This window comes from Scyliorhinus canicula, chromosome 3 (assembly GCF_902713615.1).
Source record: "Scyliorhinus canicula chromosome 3, sScyCan1.1, whole genome shotgun sequence".
In the NCBI taxonomy this organism is placed as follows: Eukaryota; Metazoa; Chordata; class Chondrichthyes; order Carcharhiniformes; family Scyliorhinidae; genus Scyliorhinus; species Scyliorhinus canicula.
Genome location: NC_052148.1, coordinates 226490548 through 226513194, shown reverse-complemented (window position 1 = coordinate 226513194; position 22647 = coordinate 226490548). Strand labels below are relative to the sequence as shown.

General features: G+C 45.3%; 1 protein-coding gene across 9 annotated transcripts in view; it reads right to left on the bottom strand.

Annotated features, from left to right (window-relative positions):
* Positions 1 to 22647, bottom strand: part of rapgef2 (Rap guanine nucleotide exchange factor (GEF) 2) — a 562209-nt gene that overhangs the window by 313303 nt on the left and 226259 nt on the right. For all 9 annotated transcript variants that reach the window (XM_038792314.1, XM_038792318.1, XM_038792316.1 and 6 more), the window contains 2 exons: positions 12437 to 12512; positions 1330 to 1497 (listed from right to left, as the gene is read on the bottom strand). In XM_038792314.1, the coding sequence (XP_038648242.1) occupies positions 1330 to 1497; positions 12437 to 12512 (244 nt within the window). The remainder of the gene's footprint in view (positions 1 to 1329; positions 1498 to 12436; positions 12513 to 22647) is intronic.

Sequence of the window (22647 nt, the reverse complement as noted above, 5' to 3'; positions counted from 1 at the left end):
CACATAATACTCAAGCATTAAAGAGCAGAGAAGCAATGAGAATTTAATCCTACATTCTGCTGAGTTCCCAACCTGATGCAGCACCGCTCTGATGACAGAAAACCAGGTAAAATCAGAACTGGAGGTTATTTGGGAGCATATCCTTCTTGCAAGGTTTTACAAAGATTTTACAGCACAGGAACAGGACATCCAGCCCAACAATTCATACCAGTGTTTCTCCACCACACTTTTTTTTTTTGACCTCTCAACATCAGGGTACATGGACTACAAAGAATGAACATATAATCTTGCAAAGTTATGAGACTGCTTTCCTATTAATATCTTTGATTAAATTTCTTCACTGTCTCTGTCTTGCGACTTTGAAATTGCATATATCATACACAGAGAGGACAGGACTCCTGCTCTGATATTCTTTTCTCATTGTGAAGCATATGCGAAGCATCACAGATAGCATGCTGCAGATTAATTAAGATCAAGTTTATTTGCCAAATCCTGGCATTCTTCACCATGCAATCTCACTAGCTTCCCCTGTCCTCTTCAGGAAACAGTAGCTCATGCTATGCTATGGTTCCACAGGTGTCAATAGTTAGCTATGGTAGCACAGAGGTTAGCACTGTTGTTTAACAGCACCTGTGTCCCGGGTTCGATTCCTACTTGGGTCACTGTCTGTGTGGAGTCTGCACATTCTCCCTGTGTCTGTATGGGTTTCCAATTCCCGTTTGGGTCACTGTCTGTGCGGAGTCTGCACGTTCTCCATGTGTCTGTATGGGTTTCCTCCGGGTGCTCCGGTTTCCTAACAGAAGTCCCAAAAGACGTGCTTGTTAGGTGAATTGGACATTCTGAATTCTCCCTCAGTGTACCCGAACAGTTGTCGGAGTGTGGCAACTGGGGGATTTACACAGTAACTTCATTGCAGTGTTAATGTAAGCCTACTTGTGACAATAATAAAGATTATTATTGTGTGCGACTCAGAAACTGGAGAGATATCAGAACAGGTATATTCAGTATCAAGTCAAATCTGTGGTCGACACAAGCACTTCTAAGTCAGGGTAACTGCTGACAGGAAATGTCCTAATTAATTTCATAAGGAGCCTCACAATCAACTTACAAAAGGTATGACTTCTATACCATCAAACTGGGTTCAATTCATACATAGGCACAAGACGTACATAAGCACGAAAGGTGGAACGATAAAATGGAAAGCAACTGCGCCAGAGACACCACCTTTAACAGGAATTTGCTTTTATCCATTTCTGACTCTTCCGTAATAATATATATTAACAATTTATTGAAGATAAAAATCTAGTGAATACAGTTAATCAGACTTACCGTGTGATATCCACGTGGCAATGGTGGCTTTCCCATTGGATAAGGATCCACAGTATCGATGATTGTTTGCCGCTCCCCTTTCTGGTTAATTTTTTTAAATCGTCTACGAGACTGCCTATGAGAAGCTTGCCGCTGAAAATATTCCTCATTTTCATCCATGTAGTCCACCTTCAAACAAACAAGAAGCTATTTGAATATGAAGAAACTATTATTGAATCAAGATTCTAAAATCCTCAGCGCCTACTCTTTGTGGTCATCACTGGTGAATTTGCTGAATCAACAGTGACTTGTGAAATGCAGCAGCAACACCTCCCGCAATATTTTGATCTGTATTAAGCGTACACAGTTCACTTCAGAGAAAAGGATGGAAGGCTTCTCACAAGAAAAAAATATATTGAAAACCTCGAATAACGATTACTTCCAGCTCCAAACTTAAGATTCCATACATTTTTATAATATTCACTTCATACATTCTAGTTTCCTCCTCAATCATATACCTTCCAAACTACTGCACAATGTTCATAGAGTGCTAAAAGCAGTGTACGAACAACATTCCTTTGATAATATAAATTTGACAATGCATGCCAAGCATTTTTTCAGCCCACAAATTGAAAACATTTGCAGCCAACATTGCATTGCCAACAGCAAGAATGCAATTACTAGATAAAGTCATTGCGTTGCACAGTAATAGTCAAGCTGTCCAGTCCGACAATTAAAAACTCAACTCGACAGCATTTCAAAACCTGCTGACTGATTTGCTTTTTTCAGTCAGAAGTGTTTAAAATGGTCAAATCAATTAATTACAACAGTGCAGTTTACACCAACACATAATTGTAAATTAATTGGTTTATTCTATGTTATTTGAAAGCAGCCGTGTCCAAATGTTTTATTTTCATAAACAATTGTAATGAGCAGATCACTTATCATTTTCAAATGAATGTTTCTGTTAACTGTTATGCATCTCAGACTGACAATACAAACATATCTTGGTGTATAAGTCTAAGATGAATTACTCATGAGTGCAGAGGGAAATTCTTTACAAATGGATATCAATTGAATAAAAGGTGCCACACAATAGAACCCTCGTCTCTAAAGCATTTTGAAAGCCATGGGTTTAATACTTCCATGACTCAGGTGTGGCATAGTGGTACTATTGTCACTAGACTAGTAATCCAGAAATCCACGGTAATAATGCTCTGGGGACCCGGGTTTGATCCCACCATGGCAAAACCTGGAATTAAAAGTCTAATGATGACAATGAAACCATTGTTGATTGTTGTAAAAACCCATGTCCTTTAGAGAAGGAAATCTGTCGTCCTTCTGGTCTGGCCTCCATGTGACTCCAGATCCACAGCAATGGTTTTGACTCTTAAATGCCCTCCGGGATGGGCAATAAATGCTGGCCAAACCAGCGACGCCCAAGTCCCATTAACGAATAAAAAAAAACACTTCCACTCACCATTACATATCGACCCCCCGGATCCCCCACAATGCTAGGCACGGTGGCACAGTGGCTAGCACTGCTGCTTCAGTGCCAGGGACTCGGGTTCGATTCCAACTTCGAGTGTCTGTTTGGGGTTTACACGTTCTCCCCGTGTCTGCGTGGGTTTCCTCCGGGTACTCCGGTTTCCTCCCACAGTCCAGTTTCCTCCCACAGTCCAAACATGTGCAGATTAGGTGGATTGACCTGCTACATTATCCCTTAGTATCCAATGGTTAACTAGGTTGCAGGGTTACAGGTATAGGGCAGGGGATTGGGCAGAAGTATTGTCTTCTTTTGGAGGGTTGGTGCAGACGCAATGGGCCCACGGTCTCCTTCTGCACTGTACGTATTCTATGATTCTTGTGTTGCATAAAATCCGGGCAACATTTAGGGAATTAAACATAACAGCCTGGATTTTTCTGAAAACTTGCACCTCAGTAATAGTACATCTATGGATGCCAGGGTGCCAGCTTCGATTCCCCACTGGGTCACTGTCTGTGCGGAGTCTGCACGTTCTCCCCATGTCTGCGTGGGTTTCCTCCGGATGCTCCGGTTTCCTCCCACAGTCCAAAGGTGTGCAGGTTAGGTGGATTGGCCATGCTAAATTGCCCTTTGTGTTCAAAAAGGTTAGGAGGGGTTATTGGGATAGGGTGGAAGTGAGGGTTTAAGTGGGTCGGTGCAGACTCGATGGGCCGAATGGCCTCCTTTTGCACTGCATGTTCTATGTTCTATGACTGCACTGGTTATTTATTGCTGTATCTATATCACCTGTAAAGAATTCCATGAATTGGACTTCCGGTAGCAGCAATGAACAGCTGAGCCGCACGTTCGGAGGCTCCCGGAGAAAACGGACTTTGGGACTTTTTTTAAAGGCCCCCAACGGAGCTTGTGAGGCGAATCCCGGCGTGGGAAGAGGCCAGGAGTCACCCTAGAGGTCCCATGGTGGAGACCAGGAGCGGGGCAGGGAGAGAGTCGACGGAAAAAACACCCAGAAAAAAATCGGGACCCGAAAAACGAAAGTTTTGAAGAGTTGTAAAAGTGGGTTGAGACGACTCTGCTGCGCTGCTTCCAGGAGATGAAAGTGGAGCTGCTGGAGTCCATCAAGGTAACCAACAGGGAACTGATGGGAGACCCAGACAGCCCAGGGGGCTGCGATCCGGGAGCTGCAGCAGCAAGCCGCCGAGAGGGAGGACGAGGTTGCGGCCGTGGTGGGGAAGGTGGCGGTGCACGAGGCGCTCCATAAAAAATGGCAGGAGCGATTCGAGGAGTTGGACAACCGGTCGAGGAGGAAGAATTTACGGATCCTGGGCCTCACGAAGGGGCTGGAGGGGTCGGACCTAGCGGCCTATGTGGTGACGATGCTGAACACGTTGATGGGGGCTGGGTCCTTCCAGGGGCCCCTGGAGTTGGAGGAGGCCCACAGAATTCTGGCTAGGAGGCCCAAGCCGAACGAGCCGCCGCGAGCGGTGTTGGTGAGGTTCCACCGGTTCGTGGATCGTGAGTGTGTGCTCCGGTGGGCCAAGAGGGAGCGGAGCAGCAAATGGGAGAACATGGAGGTGTGGATCTTCCAGGACTGGAGTGCGGAGGTGGCGAGGCGGAGGGCCGGGTTTAACCGGACGAAGGCGGTGCTCCACAGTCGGAAGGTGAAATTTGGAATGCTGCAGCCGGCGCGTCTGTGGGTCACCTACAAGGATCGGCACCACTATTTTGAGTCCCCGGAGGAGGCGTGGGCCTTCGTGCAAGCCGAGAAACTGGACACAAACTGAGGGTCCCCCGGAGGGGGGATGCTGTAGAATACTGTATTTATTTATACTGTATGTGTATTTGCGGGGTTTAGGGTATGAGGTGGGGTGGCCGTAGGGGGGGTGGGGTGAGGCCGTACGGGTGTTTTCTTTAAGGGTTTTCTAGCAGGATCTGGGTGGACGGGTTTGGACTGAGGGGTAAACGGGGTGTTTGGGGAGCTGGTGGGGGGGACTGACAATGGGAGTGGCCCTAGAGGAGGTGGGGCCCGGCAGGGCGAAAGCGCGGGCTTTCTGCGGGGTCCCGTGCTGGGAGAGGGAGGGGGCGGGGTCTTCTTCTCCCGTGCAGGAGCGGGGGAGGGTGGACAGGTTGATGGGCACTTTGGAGGAGGGGCAGTCCCACGTTGGGAGGAGCCGAAAGTAGGGCGGGAGCCACCGGGGTCATCAGACGATAGCTGGCTCACGGGAGTGCTGTAGAGGGGGGGGCACGGCTAGGAGGGGTCCTAGCCTTTGGGGGGGGGGGGGGGGGGGGGTTACCGGGTTGCTGCTGAAACGGTCAGGAAGGAGCTGGAGGACGCGGGGGTGCTGGAGGGGGGGGGGGAGGTGCCGCCGTGGGAAACTGGCAGAGCGTGGGATGCTGGCCGGGGGTGGGCAAGGGAGGGGGTATGGCTAACCGGCAGGGGAAGGGGGCAGGGAGCCCTCGGATCCGGCTGATAACCTGGAATGTGAGGGGGCTGAATGGGCCGGTCAAGAGGGCCCGAGTAGTTGCGCACCTGAAAGGGCTGAAGGCGGATGTGGCCATGCTCCAGGAGACACACCTGAGAGTGGTGGACCAGGTCCGGCTGAGAAAGGGGTGGGTGGGCCAGGTATTCCACTCAGGGCTGGACGAGAAGAGGAAGGGGGTGGTGATCCTGGTGGGGAAGAAGGTGTCGTTTGAGGCGTTGAAGGTGGTGGCTGACAGTGGCGGGAGGTACGTGATGGTGAGTGGCAAGCTGCAGGGGGAGCGGGTAGTGTTGGTGAATGTTTATGCCCCAAATTGGGACGACGCGGGGTTCATGCGGCGTATGCTGGGCCGCATTCCGGACCTGGAGGTGGGGGGGCCTGATCATGGGGGGAGACTTTAACACTCTGCTGGATCCCCCACTGGATCGATCCAAGTCCCGGACGGGTAGGAGGTCGGCGTCGGCTAAGGTGCTGAGGGGATTTATGGACCAGATGGGGGGGGTGGACCCTTGGAGGCTTGCGAGGCCAAGGGCCAGGGAATACTCGTTTTTCTCCCATGTACATAAGGCCTACTCGAGGATTGACTTTTTTGTCCTGAGCAGGGGGCTGGTGTCGAGGGTGGAGGAAGTGGAATACTCCGCCATTGCCATTTCGGATCATGCCCCGCACTGGATGGACCTCGGGCTGGGGGAAGAGAGGGACCAACGTCCGCTCTGGCGCATGGAGGTGGGGCTGCTGACAGAGGAGGAGGTGGCCGGGAGGGTCCGGGGGTGTATTGAGAGATACCTCGAGGCCAATGATAACGGGGAGGTTCGGGTGGGGACGGTCTGGGAGGCATTGAAGGCGGTGATGAGGGGGAAATTGATCTCCATCCGAACCCATAGGGAGAGGGGGGAGCAGAGGGAAAGGGAAAGACTGATAGGGGAGATGGTGCAGGTGGATAGGAGGTATGCGGAGGCCCCAGAGGAGGGATTGCTGGGGGAGAGGCGTAGCCATCAGGCCAGATTTGACCTACTGACGACTAGAAAGGCGGAAGCCCAGTGGAGGAAAGTACAGGTGTATGAACACGGGGAGAAGGCGAGCAGGATGCTGGCGCACCAGCTCCGGAAGCGAGACGCGGCCAGGGAGATTGGGGGAGTGAGGGATAGGTGAGGGATAGTGCCGGGAAGGTGGTGCGGAGGGGGGTAGAGGTCAATGGGGTCTTCAGGGACTTCTATGGGGAAATGTACCGGTCTGAGCCCCCGGTGGAGGAGGGTGGAATGGGCTGCTTCCTGGACAGGTTGCGTTTCCCGAGGGTGGAAGAGGAGCGGGTGGAGGGACTAGGGGCGCCGATCGAGTTGGAGGAGGTTGTCAAAGGGATAGGGAGCATGCAGTCGGGGAAGGCACCGGGGCCGGACGGGTTTCCGGCGGAATTCTATAAAAAGTATTTGGACCTGTTGGGCCCCCTGTTGGTCCGGACCTTTAACGAGGCATGGGAGGGGGGGGCCTTGCCACCAACTATGTCGCGGGCGCTGATTTCCTTGATCCTGAAGTGGGACAAGGACCCTCTGCAGTGTGGATCATATAGGCCGATTTCGTTGCTGAACGCCGACGCTAAGCTGCTGGCAAAGATCCTGGCCACTAGAATAGGGGATTGTGTGCCGGGGGTCATACATGAGGACCAGACGGGGTTTGTGAAGGGAAGGCAGCTGAACACAAATGTGCGAAGACTCCTCAATGTCATTATGATGCCGGCGGTGGAAGGGGAGGCGGAGATAGTGGTGGCGTTGGACGCGGAGAAGGTCTTCGATAGGGTGGAGTGGGAGTACTTGTGGGAGGTGTTGGAGAGGTTCGGGTTTGGGGTGGGGTTTATTCGGTGGGTGAGGCTGCTTTACGAGGCACCGATGGCAAGTGTAGCCACGAATAGGAGGAGGTCGGAGTACTTTCGGCTGCATCGGGGGACGAGACAGGGATGCCCCCTGTCCCCCTTGCTCTTCGCGTTGGCAATTGAGCCCCTGGCCATGGCATTGAGGGAGTCAGGGAACTGGAGGGGCATGGTGCAGGGGGGCGGGGCAGGGGGGGGGGGGGCAATCGAGTGTCACTGTATGCGGACGACCTGCTGCTATATGTGGCGGACCCGGTGGGGGGGATGCCGCAGGTGATGAGGATCCTTGGGGAATTCGGGGGTTTCTCGGGGTACAAGTTGAACCTGGGCAAGAACGAGGTGTTTGTGGTGCACCCGGGGGATCAAGAGGAGGGGATTGGTAGGCTCCCACTGAAGCAGGCAGGGAAGAGTTTCAGGTACCATGGGGTCCAGGTGGCTGGGAGTTGGGGGGCCCTGCACAAGCTCAACCTCACAAGGTTGGTGGAGCAGATGGAGGAGGAGTTTAAGAGGTGGGATATGTTACCGCTGTCACTGGCAGGGAGGGTGTAGTCCATCAAGATGACAGTGCTCCCGAGGTTCTTGTTCTTGTTCCAGTGCCTCCCCATCTTTATCCCAAAGGCCTTTTTTAGGAGGGTCAACAGCAGTATTACGGGATTTGTGTGGGCGCATGGGACTCCAAGGGTTCGAAGAGTGTTCCTGGAACGAGGCAGGGATGGGGGGGGCTGGCGTTGCCCAACCTCTGTGGGTACTACTGGGCAGCCAACGCAGCGATGGTGCGTAAGTGGGTAATGGATGAGGAAGGGCAGCATGGAAGAGGATAGAGGCGGCGTCATGTGTGGGCACGAGCCTGGAGGTGCTGGTAACAGCGCCGCTGCCGCTCCCTCCAACGAGGTATACCACGAGCCCAGTGGTGGCGGCTACCCTCAAAATTTGGGGGCAGTGGAGACGGCACAGAGGAGAAATGGGGGGCTCGATGGAGGCCCCGATACGGGGGAACCATCGGTTCGTCCCAGGGAGCATTGATGGCGGATTCCGGGGCTGGCACAAGGCAGGGGTTAGGAGGTTGAGGGACCTATTTGTGGAGGGGAGGTTCGCGAGCTTGGGGGAGTTAGAGCGGAAGTTTGGGCTCCCCCCGGGGAGCATGTTTAGGTACATCCAGGTGAGGGCGTTTGCCAGGCAGCAGGTGGAGGGGTTCCCCTTGCTGCCCCCACGGGGGGTGCGGGATAGGGTGCTCTCGGGGGTGTGGGTTGGAGGAGGGAGGATTTTGGACATATACCAGGTAATGCAGGAGGTAGACAAGGCCTCGGTGGAGGAACTGAAGGGTAAATGGGAAGAGGAGCTGGGTGACAAGGGAGATTGAGGAGGGGACATGGGCGGATGCCCTGGAGAGAGTGAATTCCTCCTCCTCCTGTGCGAGGCTTAGCCTCATACAGTCCAAGGTGCTGCAAAGGGCCCACATGACGGGGACAAGGATGAGTAGGTTCTTCGGGGGCGAGGACAGATGTGCTAGGTGCTCGGGGAGCCCAGCGAACCACGCCCATATGTTTTGGGCGTGCCCAGCGCTGGGGGAGTTTTGGAAGGGGGTAGCAAGGACGATGTCGAGGGTGGTGGGATCCAGGGTCGAGCCAGGCTGGGGACTCGCAATTTTTGGGGTGGCAGTGGAGCCGGGAGTGGAGGAGGCGATAGAGGCCGGGGTCCTGGCCTTTGCGTCCCTAGTAGCCCGGCGGAGGATCTTGCTTCAATGGAAGGATGCGAGGCCCCCAAGCGTGGAGGCCTGGATCTCGGATATGGCGGGGTTCATTAAATTGGAGAGGGTGAAATTTGCCGAGGGGATCAGTACAAGGGTTTTTCAGGCGGTGGCAGCCGTTTCTGGACTTCCTGGCGGAACGGTAGGGAAATAGGCCGACAGCAGCAGCAGCCGGGGGGGGGGGGAAGAATTGTGCACATGGGTTTGTGGAGGGTCCTATCTCTCTCGTTTGTTTTTTTTTTCTTCCTTTTCTTTTTCTTTCTTTGTTGTTGTTTTTTCTTTGTTTGAAGTTGCTATTGAAGCTGGGGGGAGGGGGGGGGGGGGTATTGTTCATGGGGTGTTACCGCGGTTGTATGTTAATAGAGCTAAGATGTTTATATTTTGTATTCTATTTTGCAAAAATTTCAATAAAAATTATTTTTAAAAAAAAGAATTCCATGAATTATCATTTTATTCTCGCCTTGATTCTTTACTTTCTGAAATTTGTCTTAAAGCCCATGTATATGTTCCTAAATTTAAATGGCAGGTAAAATATCACGGAACTTCACTGATTTACATTATGAAGTTGTCAAACCCCCACTTTAGTGTTAGTTTGGGTCACAACTGAACACATTGAAGATAAACCCGGAGGTTACAGTGTTGGAACTATCCATAAGATGTAACAGCAGTAGTAGGCCATTCGGCCCACTGAGTATTCGCTACCATCAATGAGAACATGCCTGATTTGATATATTCCTCAACTCCGCTTTCCCACCTTATCCCGATAACCCTTAATTTCCTTACTGATTAAAAATCTCTGTCTCAGCCTTGAACATACTTAAAGGGCCAGCCTCTAGAGTTCTTGCGGCAAAGACTTCTTCAGATTCATGACCCTCTGAGAAGAAATTCCTCCTTATCTCTGTCCTAAATGGTGACCCCCCTTGCTCTGCAATTATGCTATCTGGACCTAGACTCTCCCACAAGGGCAAACAACCTCTCAACATCTACCCTGTCAAGACCCCAAGAATGCCATATGCCTCAATAAGGTCACAACTCATTTTTTAAAACTCCAATGAGTACATGCCCAACCTACTCAACCTTTCCTCATAAGAATATCGCTCCATACCCAGAATCAACCAGGTGAGACTTCTCTAGACTGCCTCCAATGCCAATAAATCTTTCCTTATATAAGGGGACCAAAATTGTTCACAGTATTCCAGGTGTGGTCTAACTGGTGCCTTGTATAGTTTGAGCATTACTTCCTTATTTTTATACTCCATTCTCTTTGAAATAAAGGCCAATATTCCATTTGCCTTCCCAATTATCTGCTGAACTTGCATACTAGATTTTTGTGATAAATGTGTGAGGAACCTCAAATCCCTCTGTGCTGCAGCTTTCTGCAGTTGTTCTCCATAATATTCACCTCCTTTATTCTTCCTGCCAAGTGTATAACTTTTGATTTTCCTATTCTACATGAAGAATAAAGTCACCCATGTTTAATGTACTGTTTTTTTACATGCCTTCTATCTCTCCTGATTTAATTTGTCTGACAGTATAGCAATTGTCAGGGAACCTACAGATTACTCCACCAGTGTCCTCTTCCCCTTGTTATTTCTTAACCCCACCCATGTAGATTCAACAACTTCTGATCCAAGATCATTTCTTGCTATTGTACTTATTCTACCTCACCACCTTTTCCTTTCTGTCTGTCCTTACGAAAAGTCACGTACCCCCCTGAATATTTGATCTCCTTGTAACCACAATTCTGGAATGTCTATAAACTTCATACGCATTAATCTCAATTTGTGCCATTAATTCATTTATTTTGTGCTGAATACTAAACACATTTAAGTAAAGAGCCATTATTTTTCTTTAACCATTATTTCCCCCATTGACCCTATTTGCTGCTTTTTAAAGAAATGTTTGTACACCGTCCCTTCCTGTCATACTCTGGGTATCATTACCTAAATAGTTGCCTTGTGATGCTGCCATATCCTTTTGTTGTAAACCTCCCTCCTCAGAGCCATTCCCCCCCACCACCTCTATTGAGATTAGAATGTTGGAGCGGTCTTCCAGGCGCATTGACATTTTGCACAAAGTCAACCTCCTCATCTGCCCACATCTAAATCCACATACTGATGTTAAAAGTCCCTACTAACATATCCAAAGAATGGCACCAGGGACTGGAATTTCTGTTTGGGCCAGAACTCCAACATTAAGAACAAATTAGGCTCTGTCACAAACCGATGGCCAGCTGGCACACCTGTAAATCAATTAAGGATAATGGGTGGGCTCCCAATAGTGGAGGGCAATAAGCTGCCAGTGCCTGGAACAAGAGATCACCAGTGTGGGAGGAGCTGCTGCAGATGGGTGAGCTTAGGACCCTATGCTTAGGACTCCTGCAGCGATGCACTCAGGCTGGGATGAATGACCTCTAGGAAATTTGGGTGGAATGGTGGTTAGCACTGCTATCTCACAGCTCCAGAAACACGGGTTGAACTCCGGCCTCGTGTGACTGACTGCGTGGAGTTTGCACCTTTTCCCCGTATCTGCAAAGGTTTCCTCCGGGTGCTCCGGTTTCCTCCCACCGTCCAAAGATGTGCAGTGTAGGTGAATTGGCCATGCTAAATTGCCCCTTAGTGTCCCCAAAAAAAAAAGGATATCTGGGGTTATTGGGTCCCGGGGATGGTGTGGAGGTGTGGGCTTAAGCTTATATAGGCTGCTCTTTCCGAGGGCTGGAGTAGACTCGATGGGTCAAATGCCCTCCTTCTGCACTGTAGGGATTCTATGATTAACCACAGTCATTTCCTTTGTGCTAGGTATGAATTCAGTCAGTGGAGAGATTCCCCAAAAATCATTTGTACTAATCATTGTATATTTTGCCCCATGAAAGGTAAGGTCACCGTCGGTCCAGATGACCCTCGGCTGCTTTCCATCGAGAGGGAGAGCTGACTGTGGTGGTTTAACCTGAGGATCACCAAACCTCAGGCAAGGGGCAAGGTTGAGAAGGCAGGCGTTCATGAATAGCCTCAGCCAGTACAGGAATTGAACCCGTGCTCTGCATCACAAATCAGCTGTCTAGCCAAGTGAGTTAAACCGGTCCCCAATCAACACCAGGAGTGGAATTTGCCCTACGTATACTTTTCAACTGTAATGGTCTGAGCATTACAACAGTTGTTTACACTTTGCTGGTTCCTTCATTCATAAAATAAATATGCCTGTGGACATCTTCTAAGGTCAACATGAAAAATTAATTATGCAATGAACTGAAAGTACAAACTCATTCAATTGCGCATCAATTTGTTACATCAGGCCACTTAACAGTTTCATTTAAACGGTGGTATGAGCATGATACCAAAATACAAAATCTTAAACAAAAAGGTTAAAATTAGCATTCAGTAAAATAAATATCGGAATAGATTTAGCTAAAACTGCTAGAATAACGAAGTTCAGTGTCACACACTTGCCTCAAACAGAAGGTACTATGGGAGTGCTGTACTGTCAGAGATTATTTCTTTAGATGAGTTAAAGAACTTAATTCGTTGTAATGGCTATTAAAAGATAAAGCTTACCACAATCATTTCTGAAGGCTCTAACACAATACATTCACAGCCACGTCTCAAACTCCCTGCTGATCGTTTGCCAAAACTATATGAAAGGAAAGGTATATTAATATTTAAAGAATGTGATCAAAATTAGAACAGCAATGATTGAGAAAACATTTGCTATTACATATTTGCAATTCATTTTGACACAGGTATCCTGTTATGATGGAATTACCTGATTGAAAATCACCATTAAAAGTACATGAATGAAAACTGTAAGCAAGTCAAATGAAAATCCATTCTCAACTTTATTGGCAAAAAAATTAAGCTGACCACCAATGCTTTTTTTTCTCCGTCAGAACTAGAGTAACAGCCCATGCATCCGTATTGTTGGATGCAACCTCCATGACAGTTGATTCAGTTTAACATTTGTTACAGTCCAATCAGAATATTCACCAGAAACCCAAACATGGCGACCTCTCAAGATATTCAATGTGGATAGTTAGCACTATTCATCAATTTCTGTGCTAAATTAACACTGCTTCATATAGTGAAATCAGCTTTCCATCCTACTCTCTTATTTGAATAAGAGTGTTTTCCAAATAATTTACAATCAGTTCGTATGATCTTCTCTAATACTCTGGAATATGTTTATACATTGGGAAATTTTAAAAATATTATTTACTGCAGAATAATTGAAATCAATAATACATCATGTAAAATTACTCTACTTTAGAAGTATGACAACTCCCTTTAATACCCAAGGAGTTTCAAAAATATTGGATTTGTTTTAACCTGTAATAATTGCATCATGGGGGAAGGTAATTTTTGTTAGTTATTTTCCTTTTCATAGAAAAACATTTTTTTAATATAAATTTAGAGTACCCAATTATTATGTTTTTTTTCCAATTAAGGGGCAATTTAGCGTGGCCAATCCACCTAACCTGCACATCTTTGGATTTTGGGGATGAAACCCATGCAGATATGGGGAGAATGTGCAAACTCCACACCAAGGATTCGAACTCGGGACCTCAGCACCGCAGTCCCAGTGCTATCCACTGCACCACATGCCTTTAGAAAAATATTAACAACCACAGGATAATCTCAATTACAAAAATGCTTGGGTCACCCACTGAGCCTCTCCAGTGATATTATCAACAAGATATATTTCCTAACATCCAGTGCCTCCATGATACACAGTGCAAGTGAGAGTAGCTCTGAGGCTGTCGGCCCCGTAAAATTAGAATACAGCTACGGCTTCTCTGCCAGTTTGAACTTCCTTTCACCTCTACTGTTTACTACAACTGCACAGGAGTGACTTCACAAGAACAGCATAGTTAAGAGAAACATTCAATTTTCTTCTCCAATTACTTGCTGCAGATTTTCATTATGCTTTCAACAATAAGTCAGTAAGTTTTAGTTGAATTTGGCCTCGTTCACAAATAAACTGACAAATTGTAATTTATTAAATATGTTAAGAATTTCTTTTAAAAGAAAATCATACCAATTTACATAATAATTGCCAACAAACAAGTTATTAAAACTCAAACTTCAATTTAAAAACATGTTTGACATAATTAGTCACTTACAAATCCTACGAACAGAACAAGCATTCAATAGATCACCCCACTCCCAACTGATTGTATGCATTCTAGTCTTATAGCAGGCTATATTTGTCAGGCTCAGGAGCTTATGGTCCTCCAATCTACTTGCACATTCTGCACAAGTATGATGGAAATTTTTTGGGTAAGACGAAGATAGGAGGGAAATGTAGCCTGGACCTTAGAAACAGATCTTTTGGCTGAACAAACAGGAGTTGGAACTTTGCACCTCACATGAGGTAAAAATGCTTTTCCATTTAATAGACTGACTTTGAATAATGTCAAAGTAGCTTAGAAATCTTTTTTTATGGCAATGCACCATGCAACATTCTCCATTCCACATCTCCATTAGTGCCAGGATGGATTCCTACAGAGAGGGCTTTCCACTGGGGATGCTCACCTCCTTTGATTTTCAAAAAGTATCACCATGGCATGATGGTGAGGGCAAAGAAATGGGAGTATCCACAACAGCAAGTTGCATAGGAAATACCTCTGGGCAGAGTGGAATGATTCAGATGGTTCAAGTAGGAAGACGGAAGTCCCCAGGGAAGTATTGGTCTTTACACTGATGAACAGCTCCATCCAAAACATGTTGGGGCTGTACAGCAATCAAAACAGAAAACGCTGGAAATACTCAACAGGGTTTGGCAGCTCTAGAGAGAGAGAAACAGTAACTGGTCGTGGCCTTTCATCAGAACTGTCAGACTTGTTGTGAACATCTAATTTAATGATTCATATGTTTTAGAGGAATAGAGTTTGAGTTTTAAGGATTGAATTTAAATGTAGCTAAATGGAAAGACTTGGTTGAGAAAGTGGTAAACAGACCTGGGTAATTACAGTTCAACGGGTAACTTGGGTCTGATTAATAAAGTCAGTGTCTGAAGTGAGAAAACTTAAACCCACCTTTGCACTTTTGGTAGGGACAGGAAATAATATTATTAAATCTAGAGTTACTTCAACAAGAGATTATGGTTATACATGTAGTTCTCAGATTTAAAAGAACTATTTGCACTTTTGCAAACAAGTTTCTTGGTAGAACAAGCAGTCAAGAAAGAGGGTCATTAAATCTATTAAAGAGAAAAATTATTTATGGCTCACAGAAACAGGGTGGCCAAGGGCCAGGGGAATAGTTGGACTAGCAATTGTGCTAATTTAACGGCACATAATTGCTACTAGTGCAAGAAATTTCCGGCCATCTCTACTTTGATAGGCAAGTGTGGACAGTTGCAAATGCTTTTAAAAGAAAGGGCAACGGTGGGCGGGGTGAGGTGGGAATAATATTTTTAGTATCTGGAATGGCAATGCTTTTCAATGATTCTGGATATCTTTCATTCAGGTAGCCTTTTAGAGACCTCAATTTTTTATCGACTTGGGGAGAAGATGAACAGCATGTTGAGAGCATCATCTTCTAGTGTGGTATCTTTAGAGGCATGATGAGATCCTTTTTAACCAATAGATTCAGCCCTAATATCGGATGAGCTAGAAAAGACAAAACATCCCTAAATTTTCACAGCTTGAAAAATAATTGTAAAAAGAGCTTAAGAGTGATAACACACGTTTGGCAAAAATGTCTCAACGCATCAGCTTTCACATGGCTGTACATCACTTATATAAATAAATTCAGATTTTTGCAACCATTTATCCATTTTCCCTTGAATTAACAACTGATGTAACGTGGAGTCACAAGAGTTAGCTGGGAAATGGTGCGTGTGGTCGCGTAAAGTTAATGGGACTGAAAGGCGAGAAATCCCCAAGGATACTTAAAAGGTGGCCAGGAAATAGTGGACTTGTTGGTCGTCATCTTCAAAAATTCTATGGATTCTGGAACAGTCCCAGCAGATTGGAGGGAGGCAAATGTAACACCCCATTATTTTAAAAAGGAGGGAGAAACCAGTGAATACTAGAATGGATAACCTAACATTAGTAGGGAAAATGCTAGAGCTTATTATAAAGGATATGATAACAGGACATTTAGAAAATATCAAAGGGATCAAGCAAAGACAACATGGATTTTACTGAAAAGGAAATCATGTTTGACAAAACCACTGGAGTTTTTCTGAGGCCGTAATGACGTGGGAGAATCAGTGGATGCAGTGCATTTGGATTCAGAAAACTTCAGATTAGGTCCCACATCAGAGGTTAGTGTGAAAAATTAAAGCACATGGGAATGGGGCAATTTATTGGTATGGATTGAGAATTTGTTCGCAGACAGGAAACAAAGTAGGAATAAATAGGTATTTTTCGTAGTAGTGGCTAGCGAGGTTCCACAAGGATTAATATTTGGGGCCTAGCTATTCACAATATACAACTACGAGTTGGATAAAGGAACGTAATGTAATATTTCCAAATTTGTTGGTGGCACAACACTTGGTGGGAATGTGAGTGGTGAGGAGGATGTTAAGAGATGATTTAGACACGTTGAGTTCATGGGCAAATACATAGCTGATACAGTATAATGTGGCGAAGTGTGAAGTTAACCTCTTCAGCAGGAAAAACAGAATGGCAGAGTATTATTTAAATGGTGATAGATTTGGAAATATTGACGTCCAGAAGAACCTGGGTGTCCTTGTACACAAGTCATTGAAAGACTGCAGCAATAGTTAAGATGACAAATGGTATATTGGCCTTCGTGCAAGAGGACTTGAGTACAGGAGCAAGAATGTCCTACTGTACAGGACCTTGGTGCGACCACACCTGGAATAATGTGTGCAGTTTTAGCCTCCTTACCTAAGAAAATGCAGCAAATGTTCACCGGAGTCATTCCCGGGATGGCAGGTTTATCATACGCAGAGAGATTGTATCAATTAGACCAGTACTCACTCGAGTTTAGAAGCATGAGAGAGGATCTATTGAGCAGAATCCATCGAATCCCTACAGTACATAGTGAGGCCATTCAGCCCATTGAGTCTGCACCGACTCTCTGAAAGAGCACCTCACCTAGGCCCACCCCCACCCTATCCCTGTAACCCCACCTAACCTGCACATCTTTGGACTGTGGGAGGAAACCGGAGCACCCGGAACCCACTCAGGCACTGGGATAAAATGCAAACTCCTCAGACAGCCACCTAAGGAGGGAATTGAACTTGGGTCCCTGGCGCTGTGAGGTAGAAGTGTTATCACTGTGCCACTGCGCCACCCTTAATTGTAATTGTAACATATAAAGTTCTGACAGGGCCAGACAGATTGATGCAGGGATGATGTTTACCCTAGCTGGGGAGGTCTAGAACAAGGGGTCACGGACTCAGAACGAGGGCTGACTCTCTCCAGCAAGTCTGGGTGTTGTTCTCTTGAGACTGCAGAAGCCTGAAGTCAAACCACAAGGTGAAAGCAAAGTTTGATGTGAAGCATCTCTCCAGAAAGATTGAGGCCTGAATGCGAACCTCGAGCTGAAGTCCCAGTTTGATGAGAAATTCGGTGTCTCTCCAGAAAGCCCGCTGCCTGTGAGTACTGGATTTTTTAAAGTACAAGGAGACTAAATGAATGGCGCCGAGGTCCCAGGTTCGATCCCAGCTCTTGGTCACGGTCTGTGCGGAGTTTGCACATTCTCCCCGTGTTTGCGTGTGTTTCACCCCCACAACCCAAAGATGTGCAGGATAGGTGGATTGGCCACACTAAATTGCCCCTTAATTGGAAAAAATGAATTGGGTACTCTAAATATTTAAAAAAAAATTAAAAGAAAAAGAAATGAATTAATCTACAAAGAAGTCCATTCTCGGCTGAAAACCAAAGACCTTAATCAGCAATCTGGCTGTGAAAAACGATAGCTGAAGAACCACCATTTGAAGCAAAGACTATTTTGTCCATTGTCCTTATTACTTCATTTACCCCTTCCCAGCACCCTGTGCTTGTCTGTCTTGTGCGTGTGTGAAGAGAGGGTGGGACCGTTAAAGCGAGTAGTAGGTATTAGCTTTAATCAGTTGTATTCACTGCTTTAGTTCATGATGGTTCTTGATATAAATAAACAGTAATCAAGTTTAAACTTACAAACCTGGGTGGAATTCTGTACTTGGGTAGAAGGCTATATTTCAGAAGGAAATAGATTTCCAGTTGCTAAAGGCAAAAAGGAGTATGGGGAGAGCATAGGAGTATGACATTGAGCTGGAAGATCTGCCATGAACAGGTTCGAAGGGCCGAATGCCCTACTCCTTCTCCCATTTTCTATGCTTCTATTTTTTTGTTAAATGTACCCAATTTTAGAGTACCTATTCACCTGCCCTGCACATCTTTGGGTTTGTGGGGGTGAGACCCACGCAGATACAGCAAGAATGTGCAAACTCAACACAGACAGTGACCTGGGCCGGGATCGAAACTGGGTCCTCGGTGCCGTGAAGCAGCAGTGCTAACCACTGCACCGCCATGCCGCCTTGTATTTACTCTTTAAATTAAGTTTTTTTTTCCAAAACTATACTCCAAACATATTTGTATTATTTAAGACATTATATAGTTCCAGTTAACTTCACTTACATTCTTGAAATTCCCGTAATGAATGAGGATTTCTAATCTCCACAGATGAATGAGGATTTCTATCCTTGTAAACATTTTCATGGAACTACTAATTTTCTGTTGTCTTCAGTCTTGATAATCATAAGTCAATGATCAAAATGTTGCAAAGAAACACCCCCTTCCAATTACATTTAATAGTCACCAACAAATTTGTATGCTCAGTGTCAGTTAGATGTCATACCACACAAATATGAAATATCACAGCACAAGACAGTACTCTTAACTGCATCAATGAACAATATCTTAAACTACCGTCTCTTAATCAAGTTGAAAATGAAATTTGAATGTTATATATGACGAGGCGAATAATGTGTATTTTATTTTTTACACTTCAATGAAACAATGGAATGTTCGCTTGAAATCTGCTGTTCATAACGTAAACATTTTTGCACTATTCAAGAGATCTTGACTTCACATTCACTCTACATGCACCAGATCTTCGCAAGTTTTACAGAACACACAAAAAATATTTTGGTCATGGAATCATTGAATGGTTACAGCACAGGAGGCCATTCAACCAATCATGTCCATGCCAGGTCCCTGCAAAAACGTACCTACTTCCTGTCTCCTGTACTTTACCTGTGCCTGCCAATGGGAAGTTTCTCCTCATCTACACTGTCCAGACCCCTCATGATTTTGAACACCTTCATAAAATCTCAATTTTCTTTTCTCCAAGGTCAGCATCAGCTTCTCCAACCTATCGACATAGGAAAGCTTCCTCATTATTGGATTTACCAATTATTATGGGGTCCTTTAAGAAATCAACTAAACATATATTGGAGAATAAAATGATTCTTGGAAAATACTGAGCCTGCAAAAGTATAATCGAGTGAGCTATTGAACCTTGACCATGACCATCTATAGAAAAGAACAATGTTTCAAATGGTGTCCTGTAAGCATACTTAAAGAAGCAATACGAAGGCGCATTCAGAAGAATTGCAACAATCTAGGAACATAGTACGGCTACACTAGACACGACGCAAAGACTTTACAGTAGGAGAAAATACATGGGAAACGGTGTTGTGTCATGGAAATAATAATTAATTTGAAGTTATTAATGTCTAATTAACCAATCACCTATTAAGTTATTGACACCTTTCTGATCGAATCAGGGGATCTCAGCTGAGAATTAGAACCAATGAGTGTTAACAAGGGGCTAAACCATAGACAAGGATTTCCTTATGAATATGTTTGTGAGATTGATTATTAGGAGAATTCTAGTCTTCCGGAATTCTTGAAGCAACCGTAGAAATTATTTCTTTTGAAGTATTTTCTTTACCTTTTCCTTATGTTAATGTTTCAATGATTTTTCGCTGTAGTCTGACAAGTTTATGTATTACTTTGATCGAAGTTTTTTTTATCCAGTTCTTATGCAAGTGTATTAAGTAAATTCTTAAAAATAACGAGTGTTTTGGACACCTCTTCAACTGGACTGAGCACCTTATTTCTGAAAGAAAAATAAGATGTATCTCTCATCAATCATTTGCCCATGGGCCATCATAACTTGCTCCTTTTGTACCATGTCCAAGACCCAATCATGTCCCAATAACTTGAGCTGCATTGCTTTATAAACAAGAATGTACACGTGGCAAATAACATCCTTCCCCCTTACTGATAATGTTCGAACAACACGACAACTAACCGTTCCAAAGAACAACATTTCCTTTGACACTTCAGTACATTTTAGAGATTAGTTTTAGTCACTAAGTATTTCCAGAGACAATCACACAGTCACAGGTGCTGTGATTGCAAAGATACCTCGTTGCAAAGTTACATACCAAATTCTAGTCCAGGATTTTTAAAAGTGCGGGTCGTGACCCATGGGCGGTTGTCGGGAGGGACGCAGAGCGATCGGTCACGCTGTTCCAGATTGTGAGAGAAGCGGCAAATGGCTGCTACCGTTTAAATTGAGAATGGCGGCCACTGCCACCTTTTAAATGAAAAGAAATTAGGCTGTGTGCAGTCTTCCGGACTAAAGCAGTAGCAGTGAGCAGATCACGTGCCCTGCACATACACTTGACATCAAATGCCGTCTTATGTAGGTGCTTTTGGCGCCAAATCGCGGCGGAGAAATTCTTCCATTTTGTAACTGCTGACAAGCAAAGCAAGAGGACAGTAAGGATGGATCGTTTTCTTAAGTTTAAGAGATAGCCAGAGACTCAAATATACAGTGTACCTGCTGGACAGGATCTCATAACAGAATCTGCTGGAGAGAGCTGCACAGGAGAGTCCAGGGTAGGACCGAGCAGTGATTGTGTTAGCTCTTTACAGAGTGTTTCAGGGCCTCTAGTTAACAGCCTACAAAGAAGAAATCTAACTTGGGAACAAAGCAGTATAAAGATGATTTTTTGAGGTATGGTTTTGGCAATTGCGCCAGTGCAAATAAGGATGCAAAGCCCGTGTGTGTTGCATGCAGGGAAGTACTGGCAAATGGGAGGAATTTAAAGTTTCATATTTTGAAAGAAAAGTGGTGGGTGAAAAATTCCTTTTGAGGTTGAGACCCCAGAGTCAGTTATTAACTTAGAGCTGACTCCAAATTAAAAGGCTATGTTGATGCACCTGATCTGTGATACCACATTAAAAACACGCCAAAAGATCACAAGACTGTCAGAATTATAAAGTAGCATCCACCAGGAGAATCCAGTGCATTTTGTTGCTGTTGCTCTTCACGATGACCTACATGTGCAAGGTTAGATTTTCCGTTTTCATAACGATGAAGACGGCACATAGGAACGGGTTGAAATCTGCACCTGATATGCACCTTGCCCTCTTCTCCTTTGAATCTGATTCAAGTGAGATGGTGAGGACCAACCAGACTCTCCTTTCGCATTAAAAGGTAAGCGAACATGGCATGTGTCACGAAGGTCGGCTGGCATGGGCCGCAAAGGTTGGTCAGCTGGCAAAAGTGCGTCCCGGGAAAGAAGTTTGAAAAACACTGTCCTGGATCAAAGCAAGTCATGTGACAGTATGGTCAAAAAACTGCTGCAGTGGCCTACATATTAAAAAATATATTGCCCATTTCCATGACCTTTCTGAATGCATCATCTATTCTGTTCACTCACACTTGCAGCTTAAAGCAAGATCTCCCCAGCCAAAATTTGGTCAATAAAATGCTGAAATAGTCAGCTGAAGCAAATTAGGAGCAGAGTTTAGATATTTGTAACCAGGAATACAAAAAAAAAAATCGACAATCAAATCAATTATCTTACAATTTTGTTAGTTCTGGTCTCCAAATTATCACACCGTTCTCCAAATTTACAGTCATCTACTTTTATTGCAGAATTAGTCCAAAGCACAATTCTGTTTCCATTGACAAAGAATTTACACATATTGTATTAATGCCATACTAATCATTTCTTTCTTTCTCCTTCAAAAATGAGAAATTTCACCTCATATTTTAACAAGTTAATCTCAAAAAACTTACATAGCAATAGAACAGAATCAAACAATATTGTAAAGTGCAATTTTTCAATCTTAATTTACATCAAATCTGACAGCAAACCTTATCTCAGGAAGATATACTGGCATTTGAGGCAATCCAGAGAAGGTTCATTAGGTTGATCCTGAGTAGGAGGGCTTTTCTGATGAAGAGAGGTTGGCCTCTACTCATTGGAGTTTAGAACAATGGGAGGTGACCTTATGGAGATGTATAGGATTCTCAGGGGAGGTAAGGTGCTGAGAGGTTGTTTCCTCTAGTGAGAGTGTCTAAAACCAGAGGGCATAATCGGAGTGACAGGTCGCCCATTTAAAATGGAGAGCTGTGAATCTGTCAAATTTTGTATCGCAGAGGGCTGAAGAGGCTGGGTAATTAAGTATGTTACTGCCCAACACAAAATGGAAGATTACAAAGAATGCAGGGAAAACGGACATGTTGCAAAAGCAAGCAGCTTGCAAAAGCACTTGTGTATTCTGACTGCTGCAGAAACCAGACAGCACTGTGAAAGAAAACAAGTTAGCATGCTAATGAGGCGATACCGGGTGATTCCCAGGTACAATGGAAACAAGTTAACTCAAATCGCTACAGTGAATAGAAGGCCAGACTTCTCGGCGCCAAGAGAAGTCCAAAACAATAAGCCCCAAGAACCGCCCAGTGATCGAGGGACTGCCCCGTTATTGGGGAAATTCAAATCAATC